The following is a 14,244-nucleotide window of genomic DNA, read 5'->3' on the forward strand; positions in this document are numbered from 1 at the left end:
AAACTACTGGTCCTGTGGGCATATAGAGATGCTACCATGAAAGCGAGAGCAGCAACAGGAATCTCAGGCACAGTGACCAGAGACAAGCAAGCTCCTGAGGTGTCCAGGTAAATGACTGTCATATGCCCAACACCCAGAAAGGGCAGTGCATGAGGGCAGAGAAGACACTTGCAGGCAAGGATCCCAGAGGGTAGCCCAGAATAGCTTCAGCCAAGAAAGTAAAAGAAGGGAAGCAGACTGGGGATCAGTGTACCTTGGCACACTACCCGGACAATATGTGAAAGGTCAGGTAAGGGAGGAGACATTCATATTTCAGTGTTTATAAGGTGCCTCTGTGGCAGGACGGTAGCTGGACCAAAAAGGTAGAAGGTACAGAAAGAACTACTACTATAGGGCTACTACAGTTTATGAAAGAAATGGCAGGTGCATGTGCATGAACTTGGCTGAACAAAATGGAGAGCAAAAATAAAAGTAGGACTTACTCATGGCAAGAAAATGAGTTTAAAAGACAGCACTCAAATGAAGGTGCTCTGCCTCAAAGCTTACGTGGGTGACACGGTACTATAGCCAATGTAAGGCCTGAAATGCTACCCCTCAACTGGAAGTTCTAGGGTATTGTGGGGGTAGGGGTCCCCAGCAGGGAGCCAAACCTGGGCTCTGGTCCTCCCTCTGCTCTTGGCACACGAAATGCAGACTCTCTAGGCCTATTTCTGCCCCTCTGAAACAGAGAGTCTGAGAACCCTAGACCTGTAGACAAAGCAGCCCCGGACAGAAGGTTTGCATCTGTGGACAGTCACCTCCTCAAACTCTCAAGTTCTATTCAGAGAAACCAACGTGTGTCCCTTTGGGGTACATAAGTCACAATGAGTAACAGTGACCCTCAGAGGGTTGTATGGGAGACACACCTGGTAAGACAGCACAGCTCAGAGGAGCCGGAGTTACCTGGATGAGGTTGCTGGTGAGCCGGACAAGGCCAGTGGTGGAGGAGGACTCTTTCAGGATGCTGCCACTGCTGTCTGATGACAGCGCCTGCTCGATACCCAGCAGCAACTGGGTCACTGTGGCCACCCACTCCTCCTTGGCTGCAGAGTCACTGGAGTTCACCATCTGCTGGACAGCCTCATTCAGGGCCACGTCAGAACACTCGAAACACTGCTTGTGGTCCTTCAGTCGCAGCAGTGAGTCCTGACACAAGCAGCAGCCATATGAGAACTCTACACAGCAGGGCCGCAGCCCTGGGACTGAGAAAGCAAGGACAGCCCCAAAGACAAGAGCAGCTGCCGCTTCAGCAATTCTCACACAGCCTTCAGGCTTCTGCAAGGGCACACACTGACTTGGGTGCAATGGCAAAACGGCAGACCATCAGCCAAGGAGCTTTTGGAAAAAAATGTTTCACTTTTGTGCCAATCTTCCTATTTATAAAGCTGGGCCTCTGTGAACGGGGCCACAGAATTGACAAGTAGCAAAACTGAGGCTGAGTAACTAATTCCTTTGTTACCTCTACTGTTGGTTTGAATGAGAACAGCCCCCACAGACTCTTATCTGAATACCTGGTTCCTAGTCAGTAGAACTGTTTGGAAAAGATTAGGCAGTATGGCCTTGTTGAAGGAGGGCTTTGGGGCATTAAAAGCCCACACCAGGCCCAGCCTCACCCTCTCTGCCTCCAACTTGCAGATCGGAATATGTGCTCTTAGCTACTGCTCTAGAGCCTGCCTGTGCCACACTTCCTGCCATGACACCCTCTGAAGCAAGTCCCCAATTAAATGTTATTATAAGTTGTCTTGGTCATAGAGTCTCTTCACAACAACAGAAATGTAACTAAGACACTTTCCCAATGTATTATGTCCCAAGTCTGCCAGGTCTCAAGGAATGAGGCAGGGTGAGGCAATGTGCTAGGGAGGAACTATCGGCACAGGAGGGCATTAACTGAGGCCTCAGAAGGGTAACTGGCCGGTAACTGATGAAGTCATCATTCTGTGCACCCCCTCTTCCCCAATGCCCATGTGGGGTCAAGGTCTGAGCCCCTCTTAACCTCAACCATGACATCACTCCTTGAAGGTCCTGTGAGTATTCCATGAACTGAATGCATACCACACTGAGCATGCCAGCCGGGACACAAACAGCTCTTAGAACACCAAGAGTCGTGACTTCTATTTTAAAGTCTCTGTGGAAGCCACTGACTTTCCAAAGCCCCTTTGAGGAGGGAGGGAGGGGGGAGGCCTAGAATATAACCCATTTAAATACCAGGGAAGTGGGTTTTCATGAGTGGCTGCTGCTTCAGCAAACAGTCTGAATTCACAGATCTGACAGGCAGCTTGTTGGACCAGCAGGAAGCACCTAGTGCCTGCCCTGTGTCCATCTGACTCTGATCCAACTACCCCCAACCCCAAGCCTAGGCCAGGTAGCAGCTCCTATCCACCTTTCTCTGGAGTGACAACGGGTATGGGAGCAGAATGTTCCAAATACCTTTGGAATATGTTGCAAATTTTGAACATAAAAGTTTCTCCCAATGCACGAAGCCAGGAAAAGCTTCTTAGATAAAGTAGCCTCCTTGAACAGGGAGCCAATGAGGAAGGGGCTATGGAGTATACTTGTGGGGTATATGCAAACCCAAGCTGACTCCTTCTGATCAAAACTGAACATGCATGCAAGGGGCAGATAGATAAAAGACAACATGCTTACAGATGTCTGTCAAAGTTGGCAATAGTCCTCTAACAGAACATACGGCTCAAGGCCAGAATGAGCAAAAAGCGTAAGACTAGCTGCCAACTAGTGTAGAAACTAAATTACCACTCTCTGTGGGCAACACCACCATATACTCAAACAAATACACAGGAAACAGTAAAAAGAAGCAGGAATCTGATTAAGAGACCAGGTTCAAATGGGCAGTCAAAAATCAGTATGGTTTTTACAAACCAACAATGTACAGTTAAAAAGTATAATAACAGCCCCAAATAGTAACATCTAAAAATTAACAAGAAGGAACCATTGCTATACTGAGGAGCCTAAAAAGCAGCTTGCTTAATTGGGACCTCTTTTTTTTATTCCCCCTCATTATAAGAAGGATTCTGAATTTGATCCCCATTCCACAAATGTCAAAGCAGGCAAGTTAAAATATACAAACCATAAAACATGGCCACTGAAGTGAGCAAATACACTGTGGTTAGTGCATAAACCATAAGGAGATAGGAATCTAGGCTTGTCATCAGAAACATTACTATCATCCATGTTTGCCTCTATCTAATTCAGGACAGAGGGGAATAATGGTAATAATGAAAGGGACATCTCCACAGTGCTTGCTATGTGGCAGGCACAGCATCAACATCATGAACAAGAGGCACGAAAGAAGCTAGGAGGGAACACATGACTTCCAACACAATGCTAGTACTTTTCTTTAATATGTACTCAAATATGAGTCTGTGTTCTATCTTGGTTCTTTATGCTGTACAGATCTTACCAATTTTATATCTACTCAAAATTAAAGTACAATTAAAAAACAGATTAACAAATGAGTAAATAGGTAGATGATATCTTAATCATTCTTTCCTTCTTGTCTTGCAAATGTTCAGTCAAGTGTGGGCTCACCATGAGCCACGTCTACTACTAAAATCTGAACTCCTAGGTTCTAACACTATCCCAGTCTTGACCATATCTTTACTCTAGCATCATCTTAGAGGGCAGGCTAAACTCCCACTGTTCTCTTCCAGTTATTTGTTTTCAAAGGCTAGCTCAGAATTTCCAAAGGTATACATATACATACACGCACACACATGCCCATGCACGTGCACCCCACCCCCAAAAGTAAAGGCAAGCGGTGAGCACATACCTGCAGCAGAAGCAGCTGGGCTGGCCTTTCAGGGATGGAAGTCATAAACTCCAGGTGTTTGGCTCTGTCAAACCCACTGGTACACAAGGTGGGCCGAAGCAGGTGCACCACAGCCTTGTAGTCACCTGCCTCAAACAGCCGCTGAATCTCCTCCAGCGACTGGCATCTTTCCAGAGACTTCAGGTTCTTATCAATCTGAAAAAGGTCCAAAAATGTTGACTCATGGCAAATCCTTCCCTGAACTTAGTCAATGTTTGAATCCTCCTACCTAAATGAGAAAGACAAGAGTATACTCTAGCACTCCGTTTCAGCCAAAATACACTAGGCTCCCCACTTAACAATATCAGTGTTCATATAATGTGTATACTCCTTCAAAAATATTTATGTTAGTACCAAGGTATATTCAAGTCCTAAAAACAAACACACTCAGCCACTGCAGAAGCAGAGGGGTTCCTGAATAGTATCTGCCAACAGTGGGAAAGCTTCATGGTCACAGTTCAGAAAGCCAGACTTGAACCATGGGCGGCCTGGTTGCCAGAGACTCAGAGGAAGAGCAAGGGATTGATACACATTATTGACCCCCAGGGCCCTTTCCTCACAGCAGGCCCAATGCAGCCCTCACCCACAGGCAGCAGTGTCTGGCCTTATCCTGAAACAAAGACGGAGGGACGTCGAGGCCTTCAGCCACATGAACCCATCACACATGGAGTCTACAGCAGGGCAGAGGGAGCACAGCGAGAAGAGTACTGTCCAGCAGACACCTGGCTCATCCGCTGTGCACTGCTCTTCCAGGCCCACGCACAACCAGCACTTCCCTCCAGCCCTGCTGGGGCTGAGCAACAGGTACTTCTAAATTACTGTTGGTCAAGCTTGCACACTTGCCTGCTGGACAAGCTTTCTGCCAGTAGAGTCTGTGCCAGGACTGTCTCCCTAGACTTGTGCTGGCCCTCCAAGGACTATCTGTTCAGAAAGTGGGCATCTCTTATTCCATAGGAGCAGCTCACGTCTGGTTTGACTAGATCAACCAGAGAAGTCTTCCACCAAGAAAATACCATTAAAACATCTACTCACTTCCTCCAGAGAAACAATAGAGTCATTGTGAAGGTTGGGCAGCCGTATGACAATGTCTCCTTGCTCAGCTCCTGCCTCTGCCTGGATGGCACTGGAGCTCTGGAGCATTTCAGTGCAGATGTCATAGTTCTCCAGGGCTTGCTCCATATCTCCCTAATCAGAAGAAAAACAAGAAATGGGAGCAAAAAGTAGAGAGCTAATTGTGCTGTCCATTCCCTACATTCCTGATCTCACTAGACAAAGAACCAATTAAGCTGATTTCTGCTTATCTGTTAAGGAACAGGGTCTCACAGTTCTGGCTGATCTGATACTATCTATGCACAGGCTAGCCTTAAATTCTCTTCCTCTAAGTGCTGGGATTACAGACATGTGCCACTAAGCCAAGGTTTTTAATTCAATTATTGCTATGCCCCTCACCTCAGCACCAAAAGGGCTTCCCAGAAAAGTGGGGCTAAACTGAGGTGCTTTCCAGGATGGTAGCCATGCTGGCAATCCCCACCATGCCCCACGGCCTCACACCAAGTCCATCACTTACAAGTGTCTATTTCCTCAATAGAGCCAGTTCTCTGCCCTCCCTTCCTGTCAGGTGCCAGGGCACGTTCTGACCATGGAACTAACCTGTAGTGCCAAGAAACGTGCTTTCAGCCAGTAAACACGGACAACAAACTCCAGCCAGCCATCCTCAAACAGGTCACGCTGAGATGAGGCGAATGACAGCTGCAGGAGGTCACCCAAGCAGTGGGTTCCAGGAAAGTCAGGTCCAAATCTGCCCGTCACCACACCAGCAGGGCAGTTCCGGGGAGACACTAGAAAACATTAGGCCAACGTGATTCCTGTGCACAAAACATCCAAACACCCTCCTGCTCCCCAGAGGTCACCCTCAGGACTCCTTATAGTAACCTATTGTGACCATGATTAGGGACCCTGAGTCCTCAGGGACTCCCAGCCCCTGAGCAGCAGGACTGAGTAGCTCAGTCAGACACAGTCACAGAGAACATGAGAGCTGGGAGGAAGGCAGCTGCTAATTTCACTGACTGAACTCTGAACTTTTATCTACACTCTACCAGGTGAGACTGTAAAAGAATGATCTGAGAAAATGACTGGAGATACATACAGCATTGAGCAGTCACTCCAATGCTGACACTCTACTTCCCAATCCCAAGTAACAGTGACAGCGGGTGAATGCTACAGCTGCCTCTGCTGCCACGTCATCAGGGTCAGGGCACTTACTGCAAACCCTGAAAAGCCACCTCAGAGAAAGTGCCCAGGCAACTGCATGACCCACATCACCCCTTTAGCTTCCTCTAGCCTCCTGGGATTCAGAAAACCACCACAACCTGTCGAGCTTCTGCCTTTGGTCAGGAGCCACTGGTCCAGTTGGAGCTCCATGCAGGAGAGAGACATCAGCATCATGTCCTGTATGACAAGCACAGGAAGGGCGGGAATAAACTCAAAGATTCACCAAATCATGAGATAACCAAACTAAAATGAACTTGTCTCATGTATCCCAAGCTTGGCCTCAAGTGACTATGTAGCCGATGGTTGAGCTTGAACTTCTGCACTTCTTGTTTGAATCTCCCAAATACTGGGATTACACACTGTGCCACCATGTCCAACTGTTTGTTCCAGGGTTAGGGAATCAACCCAGAGCTTCTTTGTGCATGCATGGCAAACTTTCTACTCAGTGAGCTACATCCTCAGCACTAAATTTACTCTTTACAAGCTTGCTTAAACTTTATCTATTTTTAAATGTGGTATTAGAGTGTGTGTATGTGCATATGTGTATGGTGTGTGTACGTGTGCTGTGCTATTTGTGTAGAGTTGGTTCTCTCCTTCCTCCTCTATATGGGTTCCAGGGATCAAACTCAAGCTGCCAGGGCCTATGCAGCAAGCTCTTTACCCACTGAGGCCTCTCTTGTCACTGTTAAACTTATTTTTAATGAAAACATAATTCTTCCTTCCACCTGTTTTTGTTTTTTCGAGACAGGGTTTCTCCATAGCTTTGGAGGCTGTCCTGGAACTAGCTCTATAGACCAGGCTGGCCTCAAACTCACAGTGGTCTGCTTGCCTCTGCCTCCCGAGTGCTGGGATCAAAGGTGTGCACCACCAAGGCCCCCCAAGCTACTTGCCAGGATGTTTATAAAAAACAAGAGATAGCTCTACCTAGGGAAGAAGCAACCTGTCCGTCACCTCAACCCTCTGCCAGGCCAGACACAGGCTATCCACCTGTCAGCACTCAAAAGTGCCAGTAATGTCATGTGTCATCCCCAGGGTACTAAGGAAGCTAAGATTAGGCAATGGGGCACTGCCAACTGGCACAGCTGGGAAAGCAGCAGCCCATTTCTGGATTCCAAACGCTGGCCCCTGCTGGTTCACATTATTCCTGGAGAGAATCAAGTCCAGTGGGGAAAAGCTACTTGGGAGTGTCCCAGTGAGATCTGCTCAGTGCAGACAGAGGCAATGGCTCCAGATGTGTCTACTCCAGCCTGACTCTCAACCAGAAACATTACCTAGACTGGGTTCTGTGGTATTTGGATGGGAATGGCTGCCACAGGCTCACAGGTTTGACTACCTACTCCCCAGTTAGTGGAACTGTTTGGGAAGAACTAGAAGTATGGCCTTGATGGAGGTGTGTCCCTAGGGACAGGCTGAGATTTCTGGCTTCTGGTTTGTGAATGGAGATGTGAGCTCAGTTGTTGCTACAGCATCTGGCCTGCCGGCCATGATGGTGATGGGACTCCTATCCCTCTGGAGCTGTAAGCCCCAAATCAATCCTTCCTTCTTTAAGGTGCCTTGATCATGGTGCTTATCGGCAATATAAAAGTAACTAAAATAGATGGCTCTCCATGTTCTTACCTCAGCACCTGGCATTCTACCTTCAAAAGAGAAGTGGATCTGAGAAACTGCTTGCTTGAGCTCTAGAAAGCACTAGAGCAGAAACCCGTGGCAGAGAATGCAGTAGGAAGAGTTGATAAGGCATGGCATGGCTCCCAACTGCTGGAGGACTCCACTACTCCCCTGTATTCTGTTTTCCCACCTGACAACTATATGAATAGAGCGGGGATACAGCTCAGTGGTAGAGTGCTTACCTAGCCTGGACAAGACCCCCAATACCACGCATGCACACAAAAACATTTTTTACAAATTAGTAATAGTTCCTAGCCTGTTAAATAGAGTCAAAGGCTTTGTTTTCCTTTCCCTGAAACCACTCATCTCAGTAAACAACACTAGACACTAGACGCCATCCCCATGGCTTGCTTCCTCTTACTCAAGTTCAGATACATAATGGGATCTGTCACCACCATGGCTCAGCTGGCAGCAGTCTCCTTCCAGTCCGCTACACTCATTCTGCCCCCAGTACAGTCAGTCTTTAGGGTCTTCTGGACACAAACAGGCCATGTGGCTCCCTGCACAATGGCCTAGGTTCCAGACCCAGAACTAAACAGAGCAAGCGGGCTGGACACACCAACCCAGGAGAGACCCTGTCTCAAGGAAGTAAGACAGTAATAGAGCAGGGCACCTGAGGCAGGAAGATCCCTGTAACTGTCTCCTGCTATCACCGACACTAGCCCTTAAGAGGCCCCAACCTTGATGTGTTTGTTGCTGCAGTCCCTCAGCAATGGGTTGGGTAGGCTGGTGCTATGCCTCCTCCAGCTGTGGTAGACGCTAAGAACGACATCCGCCAGGCCCGGGGGCCACTTCAGCAGGAACTTATGGCCCATGCTCTTCAGATAGCGCATCATCAGCTCCAGAATGCCCCCATTGGTCAGGTTTTCCACCAGGAACTCATGTACATCCTGCTTCTCTGTCCAAAGAAGGAAAATAACCCCACCAAGATGAATAGCTCCCCTTCAGAAGAGGACACCTTGGCTTCCCGCTTCCCCCACTCAATCTAGGTAAACATAAGGCCATACATAGAGTTCAGTGCTGCCTCCAGCACTTGTCAGTGGTGAAGAAGCCTCTCAAAGTTCCCATGTCTAAGGTGGATAGCAAAAGGGCTGACCTCCATGTGCTGTGAATGAGATCACATGCACAAAACAGTGTCTGGACACAGCACACACAGGACAGGTGTGATAATGCACATTAAACTTGCAAAGGCATGCCTCTGATCCAGTGTGAGATACACAGCCTCAGGAGCATAGCAAGTATGTACCTGGACCACTCAGGTGACCACAGGCAGCTCCTTCACCAATGCCCATGAATCACCCAGAACCATCATGCAGAACAAAACCTAGGCAGGTTACAGGTCAATGAAAGAAAACTCCAGCAGTGATGGATCACACTGCCGATTCCTACCAGATTCCATGAATGTGGCTGAATCAAAGGACAGTCGATGAGGTCCCACATTGGAGAAGTTCTCTAGCTTGGCTTCTGACTGAACTTCATAGTTATTAAATGGATCATCTTCCTCCTCAGGGTCCAGTTTTCTTAACCTACATGGAACATGCTCAAATCACAAAAGCCATACCACTCACTGTGACATCCCAATTCTTCCTAGTAGAACAACTAAGATTGAGCCAAGATGAAGTACACTGAGACAGATGAGAGCACCCACAGCCCAGGCCTCCACGTGGCTCTGCCTCTCTCCAGACTTCATAAGTCTGTGACTGGTCTATACCACACTGAATCATTTACACCGCCCACTACACCACTGCTGAGCAGCAGCCACGTATCAAGCACAAAGCTAGCTAGGTACCAGAATATAGCCATAATACAGGGATGGCTAACAGGAAGCTCTTCTCTTAATGGGAGAGGTGGACCATATACAGGTACACACACAAGCAACCCAAATAAGGACCAACCACAAGCACTTGCTTTAGACAGTCACAGGGCTCTGCCTTAGGGAGCAGTACCAGAGAGCACACTCTCTTAAGCACAAGCAGAGGCTTAACCCAGAAGAACACAGGTGTGCTGTGAGGCCCATCTGAGCTTATTCCTCCATGGTGCCTCCCACTGCGGACTGCACCCTCCAGACAATTCCCTAGGGCCATGTTTTGGCCACCCCTGTAGCTTTCTCAACCAGCACCATCTACCCACAACACTCAGGGCACCTGTAAATGTTTGTTTCTGAACACTTGCAGTGGCAAATATTCAAACTTCACAGAAACCGACTCAAATAAGCAGGTATAACTCCACATAAAGAAGACAGGGATCAAGACCCCAGGGGAGGCCAAGCAGTTCTACAGGGAAGACAGGATCCTTCAACTCTTCCTAGAGAAACTCTTTCCTGTATCACAATCCAGGAAAAACCCAGCAGAGGGCATGGCACCTCTACCTTGGTCCTCCTTAGCTGTATACTAAAAAACAACCTTTATTTAAGAATTTTACCTTTGTGGGGGAGATGGAGGGAGGTGAAAAAGAGAGGTTAAGTATCCTGATATAGAAAATGGATGCATTATCTGCTAAAGCTTCTGGGTCCCTCACACTCTGACAGAGTCACTGAAATAAACTGTCACTGGTCAAAATGACAGGCAGAGACTAGATTTCTTGATGGTATACTGGTCAAACCCTACTGAGGATAACTGTGAAGGGAGAAAAGGCTGAAACTCACAAGACACAAGAGATGAGAGAGGAAGTCCTGGCAGACCAAAAATATGCTGCGTCGATGTTATAAAGGAGAAATGTGATGGACCAGAGCAAATGACTTGCTCTCTTTACTTCACTAGGAGTGGAGAAACAGGGTACCAAGGAGCAGGCCCACTGGCATGACAAATCCTAGAAAGGCTCGGGATACGAGACCTGGGGCTTCTGAAGAACACACAAGACCAGAGCAGGAGGACCAGTAAGAACTTAGGTCACAAGCAGAGGCCCAGGTCCCCCATTTCTGAGACTGCACTTCTGCTCTAGGATTTTTCTGAGGGTCATGAAGAATCAATAAAGGAACCAGCTCTTCCTCCATCCTCTCCGTCCTCACAATGCAGGGAATCATGAAAAACAAAGTCAGGCAGACACACGCCCACTGAAAGACAGGCTTCCTTCTGTGGGGCTTCTGTAAGCATGTGCAGCAGCCCTGAAGCAGCCCAAGAAAAAGGGGGTGTCCTGACTATGCTGTCCCTACCTCCCTGAGTCAGTCATCTTATGGTAACTCAGGAAGTACCTAGTCCTCAGTGGATGAACTGTCACAGCTCCTGTATTCAGGAGAGGTGAGAAAAAATCCAAGAAGTCAATCTAGTGCAATCTACACTCTGTATTCAAGCAAAGATCAAGAGAAACAGGGGAGTTACCCAAAGGGAGGGGTGATTACAGGATGAAAATGCTGCTGAGATAAAAGGACAGCAGTCTTCCGGTTACTTCAGAAAAAACACAGTACCTGGATGGCAGGAATTTTACCAGAAGTCCCTGGAAATCCACTTTCTCTTCCTTTTTGCACTTGGTGTTTCGGACACGGGCGGACCTCCGCTTTGCTGTCTCTCCACTTTCTTCTAAAGTCTTCTTACGTTTTACCCCTTTCTTAGATTTATCTCCCCCAGAAACATCACCTTCACCAAGAGTGAAAATAAGTATTACACAATAGCAGGAGAACACACACACACCGATTGCTTACAAGTTCACCAGCACTGAACTCTTTCCTTTTAACAACAGAGGCTCCTGAGTTCCTTAAGTACCATATCCTTTTTAAGCCAGGACTCAGAACACTTCTATCTCCAGCACTAACCAGGTCCACGTGCCTGGGATGGGCAGAAAGAGTGGCACTGACCTTAGCCAAGACACACCAAATACCCAATGATAGGAACAGGAAATACCCAATGATAGAGCAGGAGAACCGGGAATTATGTAGATAACGGAGAAATGACTGAGAAAAAGAAACAACCATGCCCACAGTCATTCACAAGCTTCTTGAACTGCCAAATGTTCTTTTGTACACTCACAGGAAATATAGGAAACTGCATCAGAGCTTTTGGTAAAAACTTTTTATAAGTTCAGTGCTAATAAAAATGAACTATTATACATGGTAATGACTTTAATTGTTTCTAAGGTCAATAAACTCAGAATGCATGCATGCATGTAGCAAGACCAGTAGCAAGGACACACAAACAGGTGCCATCACAAAGGGGAGAGGAACTTTTTGGCAAAGACTTAGCAGTTGGGAAGGGAATCTACCAAGGAGCTGCATCCAGAACCCCATCCCCTGAGTGTCAATGCTTCTGTGCTAGGCCTGGGGCCAGGCTGACCAGTTTTCTACAAGGCTGGAGTGCTCATTTCACTCAGGCCACAAGGACCAGCAATGATGCCTTTCCCTGGAGATGCCTTGTGATGTATTCCTGGGGATGCCAAAGTCCCTACTCTTGTTCCTGATCAACACATTAGGTTATCCAGAGTGTGACTTCACAAGGTGTACTTACCCATGGGAGCACTTGTGTCCAGTAGGCCAGGACTGTGCAGCGGGAAGCTGGTTGTGGTCACTGAGGTATAGGACAGCACAGGCTCAGCCACAGAAACAGTTGGGTTGGTGCTAACAGGACTTGGCTGGACCACAGTGACTGGTGTAACCACTACAGAGGATGCTAGTAGCTGGCTGGGATCCTGGTAGTCAGACAGGTCAATCCTCTTGCCGAGGCTGGGCCTTGGGGGATCACAAGTGGTGAGGTGATTATACATGGCCAGCAAGCTCTCTCCAAGGCACTTCCACCTACAAAGAAAAGGCCACCATACCTGGTTAGCACCTGTCACAGAGGCCAACTTGCCTGTATAGATTCAGCAGAACTATTCCCAGAGCTGTGACCTCAACAGAGCAGGGAGAAGGCAGTCAGCATTTTGTCACTATTACAGTGTTGACTCCAATATGTGCTACAATGGAGAAGCTACAAATCAAAGCAGGTGCAGTGACTGGTCTCTTCCTGTTCTTCACCCCAGCAGAGTCCCCTAGTGTTCTATTCCATTACATCAGCCCCTATAAAAGAGGGATGCTATTCCCAGTTCTTAAGAAATAGCATGTAATGTTCCCAACTATCAGCACCAGGCCTGCTATGAAAGGCCACAGGAGAGGGGCTCTACACCACAGTTGCAATGACTCTGAGTAAGGTCATTGAGGGGTAAGGAGTTAGTATACTGATGCCAGGACATCAGTATAAATTTAAAAACTCAAGATTTAGTGGCAGAATTTGTGTGCGCATATTTATGTTTGAGACAGCCCTAGCTAGCCTCAAACTCACTATGAAGTGCAATCTAGAGACCCACCTGCTTTGGCCTCCTAAGTTCTGGGATTTCAGGCATGAGATTGTCAATAACACAAGAATTTTTAAAGCAAAAATAAATGCCAAAGCTTACTACAGTGCTAAACTATCCCAACTCCAGTGGGCCACCAACATCAACTCTCCCTTCCAGAAAGAAGAGGCCCTCTTACACATTTCAGGGCTATAGTGAGGCTCACCTTACACATCTTATAGCTCATTTGGCCCTAATATGAACACAGCAGGAAAGTCTGCACCTGTAACAAACTCCAGAGTGCCAGGTTCTCTCCGGGATGATGGCTGCTGCATTCTTTCCTCTTCTCATTAGAGAAGACTGAGAAGGACAGGGACATTCCTAGTGCTTGGAGAGAGCACTTACTGGGCATGCTTAAGAGAGCTGTTTGTAGCAGCCTGCAAGTAGGAACATGTCTCCAGCTCTCCAGCCATTGTGCACCAGCCTTACCCCACTTCCAGCCCCAGATCTGGCCTGGGGTCTCTCCCTCCTGTGCAGGGAGTATCTTACCAGCCAACCCAATATTCCTAAAGAAACCAGATGACCTACGTGAAGAAAGGAATGGGCTGCACTAGTTTCAGGTCCGGTTCCTTCTCCCGCACGATCAATGCTTGCCTCTTCTTGCGTAGCCCCAGAGCCTCATCTACAATGGCCTGTGTCTCTGCTGCACTCACTGACACATCGTGAATTGACATGTCACTAAAAGTGTAAAAGACAGGAGGAAATCACAGTGTTAATACTAGAGCCAATGCTAAAATTTTGTAGACAGGGATACATTTAGGTTAATACCCTTTGATTAGTAATTGATTCTTGCTGAACATAAGTTACAACGTGACTCTGTCCTCCAATGGGTAGTTATCAGCATTCTTATACCCACATATACTGGAAATCAAAAAAGCCTTTGTTCCACAATTCACAACTGGGCAAAGAGTTTTCATATGTATTAATAGCATCACCTTCACGTCTGAAAAGCCGTAGGAAAAGCCTCAACTGTCTGTTCCAAAAGTCATTAGACAATTATGTTCACCAAAATCAATGCCATTTCCAAAATACAGAAAGGTCTCAACTGACCACTCACAGCCTGAGGTGACAATACCTGCCCTCTAAGTGTGCCCAGATTGTCCTGGTGCCTCCAGCAGGACTACTCCACTACAGCCACTCAA

The 14,244-nt window shown here is 47.4% G+C and overlaps 1 protein-coding gene across 1 annotated transcript in view; it reads right to left on the reverse strand.

The window, feature by feature from the left end:
• Cabin1 (calcineurin binding protein 1) overlaps window positions 1–14,244 on the reverse strand; it is a 107,742-nt gene that overhangs the window by 80,933 nt on the left and 12,565 nt on the right. Inside the window, exons 8-17 of the mRNA XM_051186915.1 lie at window positions 13,631–13,780; window positions 12,241–12,527; window positions 11,208–11,376; window positions 9,194–9,330; window positions 8,485–8,702; window positions 6,235–6,313; window positions 5,516–5,703; window positions 4,898–5,050; window positions 3,827–4,021; window positions 943–1,185 (exon numbers count right to left, since the gene is read on the reverse strand). Coding sequence (XP_051042872.1) covers window positions 943–1,185; window positions 3,827–4,021; window positions 4,898–5,050; window positions 5,516–5,703; window positions 6,235–6,313; window positions 8,485–8,702; window positions 9,194–9,330; window positions 11,208–11,376; window positions 12,241–12,527; window positions 13,631–13,780 — 1,819 coding nt within the window. The remainder of the gene's footprint in view (window positions 1–942; window positions 1,186–3,826; window positions 4,022–4,897; window positions 5,051–5,515; window positions 5,704–6,234; window positions 6,314–8,484; window positions 8,703–9,193; window positions 9,331–11,207; window positions 11,377–12,240; window positions 12,528–13,630; window positions 13,781–14,244) is intronic.

This window comes from Phodopus roborovskii, unplaced genomic scaffold (genome assembly GCF_943737965.1).
Source record: "Phodopus roborovskii unplaced genomic scaffold, PHOROB, whole genome shotgun sequence".
In the NCBI taxonomy this organism is placed as follows: Eukaryota; Metazoa; Chordata; class Mammalia; order Rodentia; family Cricetidae; genus Phodopus; species Phodopus roborovskii.